The 18,595-nt window shown below is 40.9% G+C and overlaps 1 protein-coding gene across 1 annotated transcript in view; it reads right to left on the bottom strand.

Annotated features, from left to right (window-relative positions):
- The window catches only part of CNOT1 (CCR4-NOT transcription complex subunit 1), a gene marked incomplete in the record, with an annotated part of 753,971 nt that overhangs the window by 538,953 nt on the left and 196,423 nt on the right, over positions 1–18,595 (bottom strand). Inside the window, 1 exon segment of the mRNA XM_053702424.1 lies at positions 13,742–13,870. Coding sequence (XP_053558399.1) covers positions 13,742–13,870 — 129 coding nt within the window.

The raw sequence follows: 18,595 nt of genomic DNA, 5'->3' as shown, positions 1-18,595 counted from the left end.
TGGCTCAGAAAAAAAAGTCTATCCCTGTAATTTAAAGTTCTCTCAATGCATGAGGAAGAGAAGGGGATTGGTGGTTCCACATTAGAATCAAAACACAAACAAGCAACATTTTGCAAAGCCTCTCGGTCCATTCTGACTCACAATGGGTGCAAATATCAAACAAGTAGTTCAAATATGTAAACAAAAATTAAAGCAGAAAAAATGTCACTTTAAATTTTAAAAGGTAACTTATTTTTTATCTGCAAAAATGACAGTAAACCTCAACAATACTGTAGACATCTACACCTCAGCAGCTTAGCTGAGGTGCCTACCTGCCTGATGACACTGGTTCTCTCTGAGCAGGAGTCGATTCTCTAGTAACAGATCCGGAACTCAGTAGTAGATGAAAGAAACCGGACTACGTTCATAAAATTTGCATAAAATGAGCGCTATGCGTAATGGAGACAGATGCTGCACTGCTTCCCCTTCCGATCAACTGGAAGGGAAAAAGGCGCACAACGCAAATTGCCGCCTCCTCTATATTCGCCCATCGTGGGCGTTACAAAAAGTCTTCTCCCAGTCGGCATATTTTTACTAAGTGAAACCGCCGGGAGTATGGAACCACCCACATGCCTAAATATTTTCTAGCCCCAGTGCCTGCGTGCTGTCCACACTAAAGAGCCCAAACTCCACTGAGCCTTTGTATGTGTCCCATATGAAATAAAAAGTGCCTCTTATTCCGAGTCTCTTCTGTAACCCCAGAAAATAAAGAAAGCACTTACCTCCTAATCTGCCCGACAGCAAGGCAGCTCCCAGGTTTGAGAGGTCCTCTCCCTCACATGGACCTGTGAACAAAGAAAAACATAATTTATGCTTACCTGATAAATTTATTTCTCTTGTAGTGTATCCAGTCCACGGATCATCCATTACTTATGGAATATATTCTCCTTCCCAACAGGAAGTTGCAAGAGTCCACCCACAGCAAAGCTGCTATATAGCTCCTCCCCTAACTGCCATATTCAGTCATTCGACCGAAAACATGCAGAGAAAGGAGAAACCATAGGGTGCAGTGGTGACTGTAGTTCAAATGAAAAAATTACCTGCCTTAAAGTGACAGGGCGGGCCGTGGACTGGATACACTACAAGAGAAATAAATTTATCAGGTAAGCTTAATTATGTTTTCTCTTGTTAAGTGTATCCAGTCCACGGATCATCCATTACTTATGGAATACCAATACCAAAGCTAAAGTACACGGATGATGGGAGGGACAAGGCAGGTACTTAAACGGAAGTTACCACTGCCTGTAAGAAACCCTTTCTCCCAAAAATAGCCTCCAAAGAAGCAAGGTATCAAATTTGTTAAATTTGAAAAAGTATGAAGCACAGACCAAGACTCTGTCTTGTAAATCTGTTCAACAGAAGCCACATTTAAAAAAGGCCCAAGTGAAAACCACAGCTCTAGTAGAATGAGCTGTAATCCCTTCAGGAGGCTGCTGTCCAGCAGTCTCATAAGCTAAATGAATTATGCTTTTTAACCAAAAAGACAGAGAGGCTGCCGAAGTCTTTTGACCTCTCCTCTGTCCAGAATAGACAACAAACAAGGTGAACGTTTGATGAAAACTGTAGTAGCTTGTAAGTAAAACTTTAAAGCACAAACCACGTCCAATATTGTGTAATAGACGTTCCTTCTTTGAGGAAGGATTAGGATACAAGCATGGAACAACTATCTCTTGAGTGATGTTCTTGTTAGATACCACCTTAGGAAAAAACCCAGGTTGGTACGCAGGACTACCTTATCCGTACGAAGGACCAGATAAGGAGAATCACATTGTAACACAGATAACTTGGAGACTCTACGAGTCGAGGAAATAGCTACCCAAAAGGAACTTTCCAAGATAAAGATTGATATCTATGGAACAAAAAAGGTTCAAACGGAACTTCTTGAAGAACCTTAAGAACCAGGTTTAAGCTCCATGGTGGAGCAACAGTTTTAAACACAGGCTTGGATCTAACCAAAGCCTGACCAAATGCCTGAACGTCTAGAATACCTGCCAGACGCTTGTGCAAAAAAATAGACAGAGTAAAAATCTGTCCCCTTTTAAGGAATTAGCTGACAACCCTTTTCTCAAAAACATCTTGGAGAAAAGATAATATCCTGGGAATCCAGACTTTACTCCATGAGTAACCCTTGGATTCATAACAATCAGATATTTACACCATATCTATGTTCAATTTTCCTAGAGACAGGCTTTCATGTCTGTATTAAGGTATTAATGACTGACTCGGAGAAGCCATGCTTTGACATCAAGCGTTCAGACTCCAGGCAGTCCATCTCAGATTGATTCTATTTAGATGGTTGAAAGGACCCTGAGGTAGAGGGACCTTTCTCAGAAGCAGAGATCATGATGGAAAGGATGACATGTCCACCAGATCTGCATACCAGGTCCTGCGTGGCTACGCAGGCGCTGACAAAAACACCAAAGCCCTCTCCTGCTTGGTCTTGACCTCCGGAGGAAATCCCACTCCCCAGGAAGAAAAGTCTGACGACTTAGAAAAACCACCTCCCAGTTCTCAACACCTGGGATATGGATAGCTGATAGACAAGAGTGAGTCTCTGTCCAGTGAATTATTGTAAGACTTCTAACATCGCTAGAGAAATTCTGTTCCCCCTTGATGGCTGATGTAAACCACAGTCGTGTATATTGTCCGACTGAATATGATGTACCTCAGAGTTGCTAACTGAGGCCAAGTCTGAAGAGCATGGAATATCACTCCCAGTTCCAGAATATTTATTAGAAGGAGGGTCTCCTCCTAAGTCCACTATCCCTGAGCCTTCAGGGAGTTCCAGACTGCATCCCAACCTAAAAGGCTGGCATCTATTGTAACAATTGTCCCATCTGACCTGCGGAAGGTCATACCCTTGGACAGATGGACCCGACAGTCAGAGAATCTCTGGTCTCTTGGTCCAGGTTTAACAGGGGGACAAACCTGTGTAATCCCCGTTCCTCTGACTGAGCATGCATAGCTGCAGCGGTCTGAAATGTAGACGTGCAAACGGTACTATGTCCCTTGCCGCTACCATTAAGCCGGTTTCATTCATGTACTGAGCCACCGAAGGGCGCGGATGGAATGAAAAACACGGCAGAAATTTAGAAACTTTGACAACCTGGACTCAGTCAGGTAAATTTTCATTTCTACAGAATCTATCAGAGTCCCTAAGAGGGAAACCCTTGAGATTGGGGATAGAGAACTCTTTCCTTGTTCACTTTCCACCCATGTGATCTCAGAAATGCCAGTACTACGTCCGTATGAGACTTGGCAATTTGGATGTTTGACGCCTGTATCAGGATGTCGTCTAAATAAGGGACCACTTCTATGCCCCGCGGCCTAAGGACCGCCAAAGTGACCCCAGAACCTCCATAAAGATTCTTGGGGCTGTAGATATCCCAACGGAAAGAGCTACAAACTGGTAATGCCTGTCTAGAAAGGCAAACCTGAAAAACGATGGTGATCTTTATGCATCTCAATGTGAGGATAAACATCCTTCAAATCCATTGTAGTCCTCTATTGACTCTCCTGGATCATAGTTAAGATGGTACGAATAGTTTCCATCTTAAAAGACGGAATTCTGAGGAATTTGTTTAAGATCTTTAGATCCAAAATAGGTCTGAAGGTTCCCTCTCCTAGGGAACCACAAACAGATTTGAGTAAAAACTCTGTCCCTGTTCCTCTCTTGGAACTGGATGGATCTCGTACACAATGTAAGAATGCCTCCTTTATCTGGTTTGCAGGTAATTGGAAAGGTGAAATCTCCCCTTTTTTGGGGGGGAATCTTTGAAAATCCAGAAGATATCTGGGATATAAATTCCAATGCCTAGGGATCCTGGGCATCACTTGCCTACGCCTGGGAGAAGATTGAAAATCTGCCCCCTATAGGATCCGTTACCGGATAGGGGTCCGTTCCTTCATGCTGCCTTAGAGGCAGCAGCAGGCTCCTTGGCCTGCTTATCTTTGTTCCAGGTCCGATTGTCTCCAGACCACCTTGGACTGAGCAAAAATTCCCTCTTGTTTTGCCTTAGAGGAAGTGGATGCCACACCTGCCCTGAAGTTTTAAAAGGCACGAAAATTAGACCTTTCTTGGCCCTTGATTTGGACCTATCCTGAGGAAGGGCATGACCTTTTCCTCCAGTGATATAAGCAATAATCTCCTTCAAACCAGGCCCGAATAGGGTCTGCCCCTTGAAGGGAAGTTAGGTAGCTTATTTATTAAAGTCACGACAGCTGACCATGATATAAGCCATAGCGCTCTGCGCGCCAGTATAGTAAAAAACAGAATTCTTAGCCGTTAGTCTAGTCAAAGGAACAAAGGCATCAGAAAACAAAGGAATTGGCTAGCATAAGCTTGTCAAATATATTCATCCAATGGAGTCGCTAACTGTAAAGCCTCATCAAGAGACTCAACCCAGAACGCCGCAGCAGCAGTGACAGAAGCAATGTATGCAAGGGGCTGCAGGATAAAACCCTGTTGAATAAACATTTTTTATCCATTGGATCTAAAAAGCACAACTGTCCTCGCCAGAGGTAGTGGTACGCCTAGCTAGAGTAGAAACTCTTCTCTCCACCTTAGGAACTGTCTGCCAGAAGTCCTGTGTGGTCGTAACTATTAGAAAACATTCTTCTAAAAAATAGGAGGGGAAGAGAACGGCACACCTGGTCTATCCCATTCCTTATTAAAAAAAATTTAATAAACCTCTTTAGGTATTGGAAAAACATCAGTACACACCGGCACTGCATATTATTTATCCAGTCTACACAATTTCTCTGGCCCTGCGATTGTACACATTCATTCAGGGCAGCCAAAGCCTCCCTGAGCAACAAGTGGAGGTTCTCAAGAATAAATTTTAAATGTAGAAATATCAGAATCAGGTTAAATCATCTTCACTGAGTCAAAAAAAAAAAATCACCCACAGACTAAGCATATTGTGAGGTAGTATCATACATGGTTCTTAAAGCGTCTGTATGCTCTGTATCTACCCCCAGAGCTATCTGCTTTCCTTTAATTTCAGGTAGTCTGACTAATACTGCTGCCAGAGTATTATTCACCACCTTTGCCATGTCTTGTAAATAAACGCTATGGACGCCCTTGATGTACTTGGCGCCATTTGAGCGTGAGTCCCTGAAGCGGGAGTTGAAGGGTCTGACACGTGGGGAGAGTTAGTCGGCATAACTTTCCCCTCGACAGAATCCCCTGGTAAAATAAACGCTATGGGTGCCCTTGATGTACTTGGCGCCATTTGAGCGTGAGTCCCTAAAGCGGGAGTCAAAAGGTCTGACACGTGGGGAGAGTTAGTCGGCATAACTACCCCCACGACAGAATCCTCTGGTGATAATGTTTTTAAAGACAACAAATGATCTTTATTGTTTAACATGAAATCAGTACATCTGGTACACATTCTAAGATGGGGTTCCACCATGGCTTTAAAACATAATGAACACAGAGCTTCCTCTATGTCAGACATGTTAGAACAGACTAATAATGAGACTAGTAAGCTTGGAAAACACTTTAAATCAAGTTAACAAGCAAATATATAAAACGTTACTGTGCCTTTAAGAGAAACAAATTGTCAAAATTTGAAAAACAGTGAAAAAAAGGCAGTAAAACAAACGAAATTTTTACAGTACATGTAATAAGGTAACAGAGCATTGCACCCACTTGCAAATGGATGATTAACCTCTTAATGCAAAAAACAGATAAAAAAAACGACAGATGTTTTTAAAAACAGACACAACAAACTGCCACAGCAGAGCTGTGGATTACCTTCCCTATAAACGATTTTGGAAGTCTTTTTAGCCCTTTAGAAATGTCCTGTAGTATTCATGGGACTGCTGAGGGAATCTGGATGATTCATTTTGTAATTTTAACTGCGCAAAAAAGCGCTAAATTAGGCCCTTCCCACTCATATTACAACAGTGGTAAGCTTCAGTTAACTGTTTCTATGCAAAATTTAAGCCAGCCATGTGGAAAAAAAACTTAGGCCCCAATAAGTTTTATCACCAAACATATGTTAAAAAACGATTAAACATGCCAGCAAACGTTTTAAAAACATAATTTATGTAAGAACTTACCTGATAAATTCATTTCTTTCATATTAGCAAGAGTCCATGAGCTAGTGACGTATGGGATATACATTCCTACCAGGAGGGGCAAAGTTTCCCAAACCTCAAAATGCCTATAAATACACCCCTCACCACACCCACAATTCAGTTTAACAAATAGCCAAGAAGTGGGGTGATAAAAAAGTGCGAAAGCATATAAAATAAGGAATTGGAATAATTGTGCTTTATACAAAAATCATAACCACCCCAAAAAAAGGGCGGGCCTCATGGACTCTTGCTAATATGAAAGAAATGAATTTATCAGGTAAGTTATTACATAAATTATGTTTTCTTTCATGTAATTAGCAAGAGTCCATGAGCTAGTGACGTATGGGATAATGATTACCCAAGATGTGGATCTTTCCACGCAAGAGTCACTAGAGAGGGAGGGATAAAATAAAGACAGCCAATTCCTGCTGAAAATAATCCACACCCAAAATAAAGTTTAATGAAAAACATAAGCAGAAGATTCAAACTGAAACCGCTGCCTGAAGTACTTTTCTACCAAAAACTGCTTCAGAAGAAGAAAACACATCAAAATGGTAGAATTTAGTAAAAGTATGCAAAGAGGACCAAGTTGCTGCTTTGCAAATCTGATCAATCGAAGCTTCATTCCTAAACGCCCAGGAAGTAGAAACTGACCTAGTAGAATGAGCTGTAATCCTTTGAGGCGGAGATTTACCCGACTCAACATAGACAAGATGAATTAAAGATTTCAACCAAGATGCCAAAGAAATGGCAGAAGCTTTCTGGCCTTTTCTAGAACCAGAAAAGATAACAAATAAACTAGAAGTCTTTCGGAAAGACTTAGTAGCTTCAACATAATATTTCAAAGCTCTAACATCCAAAGAATGTAATGATTTCTCCTTAGAATTCTTAGGATTAGGACATAATGAAGGAACCACAATTTCCCTACTAATGTTGTTAGAATTCACAACTTTAGGTAAAAATTCAAAAGAAGTTCGCAACACTGCCTTATCCTGATGAAAAATCAGAAAAGGAGACTCACAAGAAAGAGCAGATAATTCAGAAACTCTTCTGGCAGAAGAGATTGCCAAAAGGAACAAAACTTTCCAAGAAAGTAATTTAATGTCCAATGAATGCATAGGTTCAAACGGAGGAGCTTGAAGAGCCCCCAGAACCAAATTCAAACTCCAAGGAGGAGAAATTGACTTAATGACAGGTTTTATACGAACCAAAGCTTGTACAAAACAATGAATATCAGGAAGATTAGCAATCTTTCTGTGAAAAAGAACAGAAAGAGCAGAGATTTGTCCTTTCAAAGAACTTGCGGATAAACCTTTATCTAAACCATCCTGAAGAAACTGTAAAATTCTCGGAATTCTAAAAGAATGCCAAGAAAAATGATGAGAAAGACACCAAGAAATATAAGTCTTCCAGACTCTATAATATATCTCTCTGGATACAGATTTACGAGCCTGTAACATAGTATTAATCACAGAGTCAGAGAAACCTCTTTGACCAAGAATCAAGTGTTCAATCTCCATACCTTTAAATTTAAGGATTTGAGATCCTGATGGAAAAAAGGACCTTGCGACAGAAGGTCTGGTCGTAGCGGAAGAGTCCACGGATGGCAAGAGGCCATCCGGACAAGATCCGCATACCAAAACCTGTGAGGCCATGCCGGAGCTACCAGCAGAACAAACGAGCATTCCTTCAGAATCTTGGAGATTACTCTTGGAAGAAGAACTAGAGGTGGAAAGATATAAGCAGGATGATACTTCCAAGGAAGTGATAATGCATCCACTGCTTCCGCCTGAGGATCCCGGGATCTGGACAGATACCTGGGAAGTTTCTTGTTTAGATGAGACGCCATCAGATCTATTTCTGGAAGCTCCCACATTTGAACAATCTGAAGAAATACCTCTAGGTGAAGAGACCATTCGCCCGGATGCAACGTTTGGCGACTGAGATAATCCGCTTCCCAATTGTCTATACCTGGGATATGAACCGCAGAGATTAGACAGGAGCTGGATTCCGCCCAAACCAGAATTTGAGATACTTCTTTCATAGCCAGAGGACTGTGAGTCCCTCCTTGATGATTGATGTATGCCACAGTAGTGACATTGTCTGTCTGAAAACAAATGAACAATTCTCTCTTCAGAAGAGGCCAAGACTGAAGAGCTCTGAAAATTGAACGGAGTTCCAAAATATTGATCGGTAATCTCACCTCCTGAGATTCCCAAACTCCTTGTGCCGTCAGAGATCCCCACACAGCTCCCCAACCTGTGAGACTTGCATCTGTTGAAATTACAGTCCAGGTCGGAAGCACAAAAGAAGCCCCCTGAATTAAACGATGGTGATCTGTCCACCACGTTAGAGAGTGTCGTACAATCGGTTTTAAAGATATTAATTGAGATATCTTTGTGTAATCCTTGCACCATTGATTCAGCATACAGAGCTGAAGAGGTTGCATGTGAAAACGAGCAAAGGGGATCGCGTCCGATGCAGCAGTCATAAGACCTAGAATTTCCATGCATAAGGCTACCGAAGAGAATGATTGTGACTGAAGGTTTCGACAAGCTGAAATCAATTTTAGACGTCTCTTGTCTGTTAAAGACAGAGTTATGGACACTGAATCTATCTGGAAACCCAGAAAGGTTACCCTTGTCTGAGGAATCAATGAACTTTTTGGTGAATTGATCCTCCAACCATGATCTTGAAGAAACAACACAAGTCGATTCGTATGAGATTCTGCTAAATGTAAAGACTGAGCAAGTACCAAGATATCGTCCAAATAAGGAAATACCACAATACCCTGTTCTCTGATTACAGACAGAAGGGCACCGAGAACCTTTGTAAAAATTCTTGGAGCTGTAGCTAGGCCAAACGGCAGAGCCACAAACTGGTAATGCTTGTCCAGAAAAGAGAATCTCAGGAACTGATAATGATCTGGATGAATCGGAATATGCAGATATGCATCCTGTAAATCTATTGTGGACATATAATGCCCTTGCTGAACAAAAGGCAAGATAGTCCTTACAGTTACCATTTTGAACGTTGATATCCTTACATAACGATTCAATATTTTTAGATCCAGAACTGGTCTGAAGGAATTCTCCTTCTTTGGTACAATGAAGAGATTTGAATAAAACCCCATCCCCTGTTCCAGAACTGGAACTGGCATAATTACTCCAGCCAACTCTAGATCTGAAACACAATTGCTTGAAATGCTTGAGCTTTCACTGGATTTACTGGGACACGGGAAAGAAAAAATCTCTTTGCAGGAGGTCTCATCTTGAAACCAATTCTGTACCCTTCTGAAACAATGTTCTGAATCCAAAGATTGTGAACAGAATTGATCCAAATTTCTTTGAAAAAACGTAACCTGCCCCCTACCAGCTGAGCTGGAATGAGGGCCGCACCTTCATGTGGACTTAGAAGCAGGCTTTGCCTTTCTAGAAGGCTTGGATTTATTCCAGACTGGAGATGGTTTCCAAACTGAAACTGCTCCTGAGGATGAAGGATCAGGCTTTTGTTCTTTGTTGAAATGAAAAGAACGAAAACGATTATTAGCCCTGTTTTTACCCTTAGATTTTTTATCCTGTGGTAAAAAAGTTCCTTTCCCACCAGTAACAGTTGAGATAATGGAATCCAACTGAGAACCAAATAATTTGTTACCCTGGAAAGAAATGGAAAGTAGAGTTGATTTAGAAGCCATATCAGCATAAGTTTTAAGCCATAAAGCTCTTCTAGCTAAAATAGCTAGAGACATAAACCTGACATCAACTCTGATAATATCAAAAATGGCATCACAGATAAAATTATTAGCATGCTGAAGAAGAATAATATTATGAGAATCATGATCTGTTACTTGTTGTGCTAAAGTCTCCAAACAAAAAGTTGAAGCTGCAGCAACATCAGCCAAAGATATAGCAGGTCTAAGAAGATTACCTGAACACAGATAAGCTTTTCTTAGAAAGGATTCAATTTTCCTATCTAAAGGATCTTTAAACGAAGTACCATCTGACATAGGAATAGTAGTACGTTTAGCAAGGGTAGAAATAGCCCCATCGACTTTAGGGATTTTGTCCCAAAATTCTAATCTGTCAGACGGCACAGGATATAATTGCTTAAAACGTTTAGAAGGAGTAAATGAATTACCCAATTTATCCCATTCTCTGGAAATTACTTCAGAAATAGCATTAGGAACAGGAAAAACTTCTGGAATAACCACAGGAGATTTAAATACCTTATCTAAACGTTTAGAATTAGTATCAAGAGGACCAGAATCCTCCATTTCTAAAGCAATTAGTACTTCTTTAAGTAAAGAACGAATAAATTCCATTTTAAATAAATATGAAGATTTATCAGCATCAATCTCTGAGACAGAATCCTCTGAACCAGAAGAGTCATCAGAATCAGAATGATGATGTTCATTTAAAAATTCATCTGTAGAGAGAGAAGTTTTAAAAGATTTTTTATGTTTACTAGAAGGAGAAATAACAGACATAGCCTTCTTGATGGATTCAGAAACAAAATCTCTAATGTTATCAGGAACATTCTGCACCTTAGATGTTGAGGGAACTGCAACAGGCAATGGTACATTACTAAAGGAAATATCTGCTTTAACAAGTTTGTCATGACAATTAATACAAACAACAGCCGGAGGAATAGCTACCAAAAGTTTACAGCAGATACACTTGGTAGTTCCAGCACTAGACAGCGATTTTCCTGAAGTATCTTCTGACTCAGATGCAACGTGAGACATCTTGCAATATGTAAGAGAAAAAACAACATATAAAGCAAAATTGATCAAATTCCTTAAATGACAGTTTCAGGAATGGGAAAAAAATGCCAATAAACAAGCTTCTAGTAACCAGAAGCAAATAAAAAATGAGACTGAAATGTGGAGACAAAAGCGACGCCCATATTTTTTGGCGCCAAATAATACGCCCACATTGTTTGGCGCCTAAATGCTTTTTGGCGCCAAAAATGACGCCACATCCGGAACGCCGACATTTTTGGCGCAAAAGGACGTCAAAAAATGACGCAACTTCCGGCGACACGTATGACGCCGGAAACAGAAAAGATTTTTTGCGCCAAAAAAAGTCCGCGCCAAGAATGACGCAATAAAATGAAGCATTTTCAGCCCCCACGAGCCTAACAGCCCACAGGGATAAAAAGTCAAATTTTTAAGGTAAGAAAAAATGATTCAAATGCATTATCCCAAATATGAAACTGACTGTCTGAAAATAAGGAATGTTGAACATTCTGAGTCAAGGCAAATAAATGTTTGAATACATATATTTAGAACTTTATAAATAAAGTGCCCAACCATAGCTTAGAGTGTCACAGAAAATAAGATTTACTTACCCCAGGACACTCATCTACATGTTTGTAGAAAGCCAAACCAGTACTGAAACGAAAATCAGCAGAGGTAATGGTATATAAATAAGAGTATATCGTCGATCTGAAAAGGGAGGTAAGAGATGAATCTCTACGACCGATAACAGAGAACCTATGAAATAGACCCCGTAGAAGGAGATCACTGCATTCATATAGGCAATACTCTCCTCACATCCCTCTGACATTCACTGCACACTGAGAGGAAAACCGGGCTCCAACTTGCTGCGGAGCGCATATCAACGTAGAATCTAGCACAAACTTACTTCACCACCTCCATAGGAGGCAAAGTTTGTAAAACTGAATTGTGGGTGTGGTGAGGGGTGTATTTATAGGCATTTTGAGGTTTGGGAAACTTTGCCCCTCCTGGTAGGAATGTATATCCCATACGTCACTAGCTCATGGACTCTTGCTAATTACATGAAAGAAACACATTTTTACAAGAGTATGTATCTCTATTAATAAGCCTGATACCAGTCGCTTTTACTGCATTTAAGGCTATACCAACATTACAGTGTTATCACCAATGTACGTTAAAAAAAGATTAAACATGCCAACAAATGTTTTAAAACACTTTTTATAAGAGTATGTATCTCTATTAATAAGCCTGATACCAGTCGCTATCGCTGCATTTAAGGCTTTACTTACATTACTTCGGTATCAGCAGTATTTTCTTATTCAATTCCATTCCTAGAAAAATATTTTACTGCACATACCTTATCTGCAGGAAAACCTGCACGCCATTCCCCCTCTGAAGTACCTCACTCCTCAGAATGTGTGAGAACAGCAAATGGATCTTAGTTACGTCTGCTAAGATCATAGAAAAACGCAGGCAGATTCTTCTTCCAAATACTGCCTGAGATAAACAGCACACTCCGGTGCCATTTAAAAATAAACTTTTGATTGAAGAATAAACTAAGTATAAAAAAACCACAGACTCTCACGACCTATGTTGAGGCTTGCAAGAGAATGACTGAATATGGCAGTTAGGGGAGGAGCTATATAGCAGCTTTGCTGTGGGTGGACTCTTGCAACTTCCTGTTGGGAAGGAGAATATATTCCATAAGTAATGGATGATCCGTGGACTGGATACACTTAACAAGAGAAAAAGACAGAGTAATTTTACTCAGGCTTTCTGAGTTAGGGCAGCATCAGTATATGGGAGGCGCAGTGAGAATTATGTCCCACAAGTTCCCATTGCTCTAAAGCCACCACTGCTCTACTCAAGAGACTGAAATGGACTACAGCTACACCCTAGGACAAAGCAGCACAATCTTGCACTACTTAGAAAAAGATTCTTCAATCAAGAGTTTATTTTTTTTAACACCTAACTTTACCACTTCCTTGCTCTAACGTAGAAAAAGAGAATGACTGGGAAGGGAGGTGATATTTAACAGCTTTGATGTGGTGCTCTTTGCCGCCTCCTGCTGGGCAGGAGTGATATTCCCAATAGTAATTAGATGATCCGTGGACTCATCGTGTCATTAGAAAGAAATAGTAAAATTTAGGAAAGGAATGGAGAAAATACCAAGTTGCTGCCTTGCAAATCTGTTGCAAGGAGGCGTAATTTTTCAAGTAGAGCAAGCACACACACAAAAAAGCAAATTTTACCTGCAAAAGTGAATAAATGCCTCTTGATTCTCCTACTGTTCCCCACCCAAACAGCATTCACAATGAACTGAAACACTTACTGTACAAGACAGTTAACAGTTTTCTTAAAAAAGAAAGTGTGAAGCGCTGTGTATAAAGGCTGTGAACCCCCAACTATGTAGCACCTATATAAACTTGCATAGGCAGTAGAGAAAGTAGTAGTATGCTTTTGAAATGGCTATTCTGAACTAAAGGGAATCAAGGAGGAAGGAGAACAGCACACCTGTTTGTGGGCCACGAAGTAAGATTTACCAAACCTATTCAATCCAAGTAATCAAACATCCAAGCACTTCAGCCACCAGAAGAAATCTTTTTAAAAGACCTTTATTCTCATTTAGTTGGGTCCAAATGTTTACAGGAACGACGTTTCAAACCTACAATAGGCTCTTAGACTAAGAGCCTATTGTAGGTTCGAAACATTGTTTCTGTAAACTTTTGGACGCAACTAAATGAGAATAAAAGGTCTTTTAAGCAAAGATTTCTTCTGGTGGCTGAAGTGCTAGGATGTACAATTACTTATTCTGATCTAAAAAAAATTGAAAGAAAGACTAAATACACAAAAGAAAAAAAAATAGTCTACTTTGCTTACTCTGCTGGAATGTAGGCTGGTTGAGTCCAGAGGTGCTCAGTTTCCTTTGACCAAAGGGATCACTATTCACAGAAGGTAACCCAAGACTTCCAGTACCTATTCCAGTCAAGCTACCAGTACCAAGTCCACCTACATGAGAGAAGTAAAAAAAACTGTTACTATAGAAATGTTGGGCTAGTTCAGGGAAGGCCAACTGCTTAACACAAGGGGGCCGCATATAAATATTTTAGAATCCTTAAATGCTGTGTGTATATATGTATATTTAAAAAGGGACAGTCTACACTAAAATTATTATTGTTTAAAAAGATCATATCTTCACTACCCATTCCACAGCATTGCACACGAAACTGATATATTAATATACTTTAACATTTATACCTCTAAATTTCTGCCTGTTTCTAAGCCACTACAGACAGCCTCTTATCACAAAAAGAGAGACTGCTAGTTCATGTGGGCCGTATAGATAACGTGTTCACGCCCAAGGAGTTATTTAAGAGTTAGCACAGTACTAAATTCAAGTCAATAGAAAATAAATAAAAAGTAATGTGCTCAGGGGGCTGTCAGGTTAGATACAAGGTAATCACAGAGGTAAAAAGTATATTAATATAACTTAATGTAAAACAAAAACAAAAACAGAGACGCCACATGTGTGGATCAATATAACCAGAAATCCAATAAAGGAGCAGAATAAGGGTACTCACAAACGAGGCGGCACTCTCTTGTGCCAGTAGGGGCGGGCTGGTTTTCAACAGCAAACCAGCTGGCTGTGTGTTGATCTCTCCCAGATGGGCTGGGAATATTTGTCTCCTGGATGTCAAACAACGGCCAAGACTGCAGTGGAAGGAGGAGGAAGAGCTACAGTGCCCTTAGGTTACTGCTATGAGGATAGTAACACCAACACCAGACTTATGTAAAAGTATAAAATCAGTATTTTATTATACACAATAAAAATACCAAACGGTATAACAAATTACAGCTGGGTGATGACAACCTATCTCCCCATAGACCATACAATATAGCGACGCGTTTCTCGGGGGACACCCCGTTTCCTCAGGCTTGTATGTTCATTGTATGCATAAATGCCCTTTATATAGGGCTCAGTAACCTAATGTTCAAATGAACCCTCCCCTTCCTTTACACAGATTGACCTATCATGTCCTTCCTTTCCCAACACTCCCCATTGTTGTGGTGATGTACTGTTCAATTAGTTTGAATTATATATCACAACTAAGTTTTAATTTATAGAACTTTATTTGCCTATGTGTCTCTAAAGATAATATATAAATGAGCAATTGGATCGATAATTGGCGATCTCGATCGTACCCTATGTGTATTATTATCGTAGTAAGAAATCTAACATATGTTACATAACTAGCCAATAGAATTACGACCATATTAGGGGCCTGTCCTGGTATGGCAATCTCATTGGTTACGCTATAAACTGCATGTTATGTTATCATGACATAGTGTCATGTGGTCGGGAGTGTAGCAAATAGCTAATGCCGTAATTCCGACGTCCAAAAGGGATGACGCGTGATCACATGATCACTACGGCCTGAGCGTATGTATCTCTATCCTGTTGTGGTAACTAGGGGCGAGATGGTTACGCCCATATCTAACTGCAAAGCCAATGAGAACACGTAAATTGTAATTAATATCGTGCCATTGGTTGCTAATGTATTACCACTATTGCGATCTAAAAACAAGAAATAAGAAATGATAATTAGTAGATACATTATGCTAATAGTCCAAATTACACATCATGGACTCATGACAATACAGCATAGAGTACACATGTGGATAAGACTAATCAGGGGTAAAGTTATTAAACATTGTGATGACAACGATCAGAGCGAACTCTGAATTTCCCTGTCAATTAGTGAAATCGTAAAAGTGGGCTTAAAGTGCAGACTTCGGAACACAAACCACATATTTTTGGTGTACTTTGCAGTTTCGAAGTCTATGTGTTACCATTAAATATGGTGTATATAATATAATGAGGGTATTGATGTGAGTGAAATGACTAACTAGTGAATAGTGTTAAGGGGTTAAATAATAGTGAATTAAATTTAAACAAATACCTTAAAGTGGTGACATTGTCACCCAATGAAATAATGTGATATACAAATATACTTGGGGTATTAGTGTGAATAGTATTAGGGGGCTAAATGATGGTGAATTATATTTAAATAATTACCAAAAGGTAATGACATTGTCACCCAATGAAATACAAATGTGAGGGTGTATAAATGGGCTAATATAAATTAAAAATATGTGATGGGATAGTGTAATAGGGCCAAATGTGTGGAGGTTAGAATACCATGTATAGAATGTAATAGTCTAGATCCCTAATGCATTTAAACGTAACTGTAATTAGAATTTCTCTATGGTTTAAAAGATATAGTGCTTGTAGATGCAAACCAACAACAATGGGGTGTCGAAAAGTCCAGCGAAAAAAATGCACATCTAACCAAACATATATTAGATATAGCAATGTCTCGTATGTATATATGAACAAGAATATCTACACAAATGCTGCAGAGTCTATGACCTCATTAAGGCCAGTGGGGAATAAGCTATTGAATTTATAAATCCAATAGGTTTCCCTTTGTCTCAATTTAGAAAACCTATTGTACATATTACTTGGAGGGATTCTTTCCAATGGTGTTATTTTAAATGAGCATTTACCAGGAATATAGCTGTTACACATATGTCTAGAAACACTATGTTTTAACGATTTGGATTCAATGTTCCTCAGATGTTCGCTCCATCTGGTCCTGACCTTTCTACAGGTCCTACCTATATACTGAATCCCACATTGGCAGGACAGTGCGTATATTATATATGTGGCTGCACCTCACTGACGAGGCCCATAGGAGGCCAAAACGATCGTCTGGGGTTGTCATGTTCCTTGTTCAGAGGAGAATTGCCTGGTATTTCGGGGCTGGACTGACATTACTTGGCAGGATCAGACTGATATACTTCAGGAAAGTTTTCTTCTGTGAAAAGCACACTGGTCTAAAAGAGGCTGCTTCCGGGTGGTAAATCGCCATAGAACAAGCCACTGAGCTGTTGTTCGTTCCTGGTAGAGCGCTTCTCTCTTTGTATGCAAATTATTATGACCCTGGGGAAGTCTCCCTATGGGTGATGGGGGAAACCAGACGTGGACTCCTTGCCCAGTGTGCTTAGAGGAATGTGGCTGCACCTCACTGACGAGGCCCATAGGAGGCCGAAACGATCGTCTGGGGTTGTCATGTTCCTTGTTCAGAGGAGAATTGCCTGGTATTTCGGGGCTGGACTGACCTTACTTGGCGGGATCAGACTGATATACTTCAGGAAAGTTTTCTTCTGTGAAAAGCACACTGGTCTAAAAGAGGCTGCTTCCGGGTGGTAAATCGCCATAGAACAAGCCACTGAGCTGTTGTTCGTTCCTGGTAGAGCGCTTCTCTCTTTGTATGCAAATTATTATGACCCTGGGGAAGTCTCCCTATGGGTGATGGGGGAAACCAGACGTGGACTCCTTGCCCAGTGTGCTTAGAGGAATGTGGCTGCACCTCACTGACGAGGCCCATAGGAGGCCGAAACGATCGTCTGGGGTTGTCATGTTCCTTGTTCAGAGGAGAATTGCCTGGTATTTCGGGGCTGGACTGACCTTACTTGGCGGGATCAGACTGATATACTTCAGGAAAGTTTTCTTCTGTGAAAAGCACACTGGTCTAAAAGAGGCTGCTTCCGGGTGGTAAATCGCCATAGAACAAGCCACTGAGCTGTTGTTCGTTCCTGGTAGAGCGCTTCTCTCTTTGTATGCAAATTATTATGACCCTGGGGAAGTCTCCCTATGGGTGATGGGGGAAACCAGACGTGGACTCCTTGCCCAGTGTGCTTAGAGGAATGTGGCTGCACCTCACTGACGAGGCCCATAGGAGGCCGAAACGATCGTCTGGGGTTGTCATGTTCCTTGTTCAGAGGAGAATTGCCTGGTATTTCGGGGCTGGACTGACCTTACTTGGCGGGATCAGACTGATATACTTCAGGAAAGTTTTCTTCTGTGAAAAGCACACTGGTCTAAAAGAGGCTGCTTCCGGGTGGTAAATCGCCATAGAACAAGCCACTGAGCTGTTGTTCGTTCCTGGTAGAGCGCTTCTCTCTTTGTATGCAAATTATTATGACCCTGGGGAAGTCTCCCTATGGGTGATGGGGGAAACCAGACGTGGACTCCTTGCCCAGTGTGCTTAGAGGAATGTGGCTGCACCTCACTGACGAGGCCCATAGGAGGCCGAAACGATCGTCTGGGGTTGTCATGTTCCTTGTTCAGAGGAGAATTGCCTGGTATTTCGGGGCTGGACTGACCTTACTTGGCGGGATCAGACTGATATACTTCAGGAAAGTTTTCTTCTGTGAAAAGCACACTGGTCTAAAAGAGGCTGCTTCCGGGTGGTAAATCGCCATAGAACAAGCCACTGAGCTGTTGTTCGTTCCTGGTAGAGCGCTTCTCTCTTTGTATGCAAATTATTATGACCCTGGGGAAGTCTCCCTATGGGTGATGGGGGAAACCAGACGTGGACTCCTTGCCCAGTGTGCTTAGAGGAATGTGGCTGCACCTCACTGACGAGGCCCATAGGAGGCCGAAACGATCGTCTGGGGTTGTCATGTTCCTTGTTCAGAGGAGAATTGCCTGGTATTTCGGGGCTGGACTGACCTTACTTGGCGGGATCAGACTGATATACTTCAGGAAAGTTTTCTTCTGTGAAAAGCACACTGGTCTAAAAGAGGCTGCTTCCGGGTGGTAAATCGCCATAGAACAAGCCACTGAGCTGTTGTTCGTTCCTGGTAGAGCGCTTCTCTCTTTGGCAA

Source organism: Bombina bombina, chromosome 1 (genome assembly GCF_027579735.1).
Source record: "Bombina bombina isolate aBomBom1 chromosome 1, aBomBom1.pri, whole genome shotgun sequence".
In the NCBI taxonomy this organism is placed as follows: Eukaryota; Metazoa; Chordata; class Amphibia; order Anura; family Bombinatoridae; genus Bombina; species Bombina bombina.
Note: the sequence above shows the minus strand (reverse complement) of the source record. Positions and strands in the feature narration are given on the sequence as shown.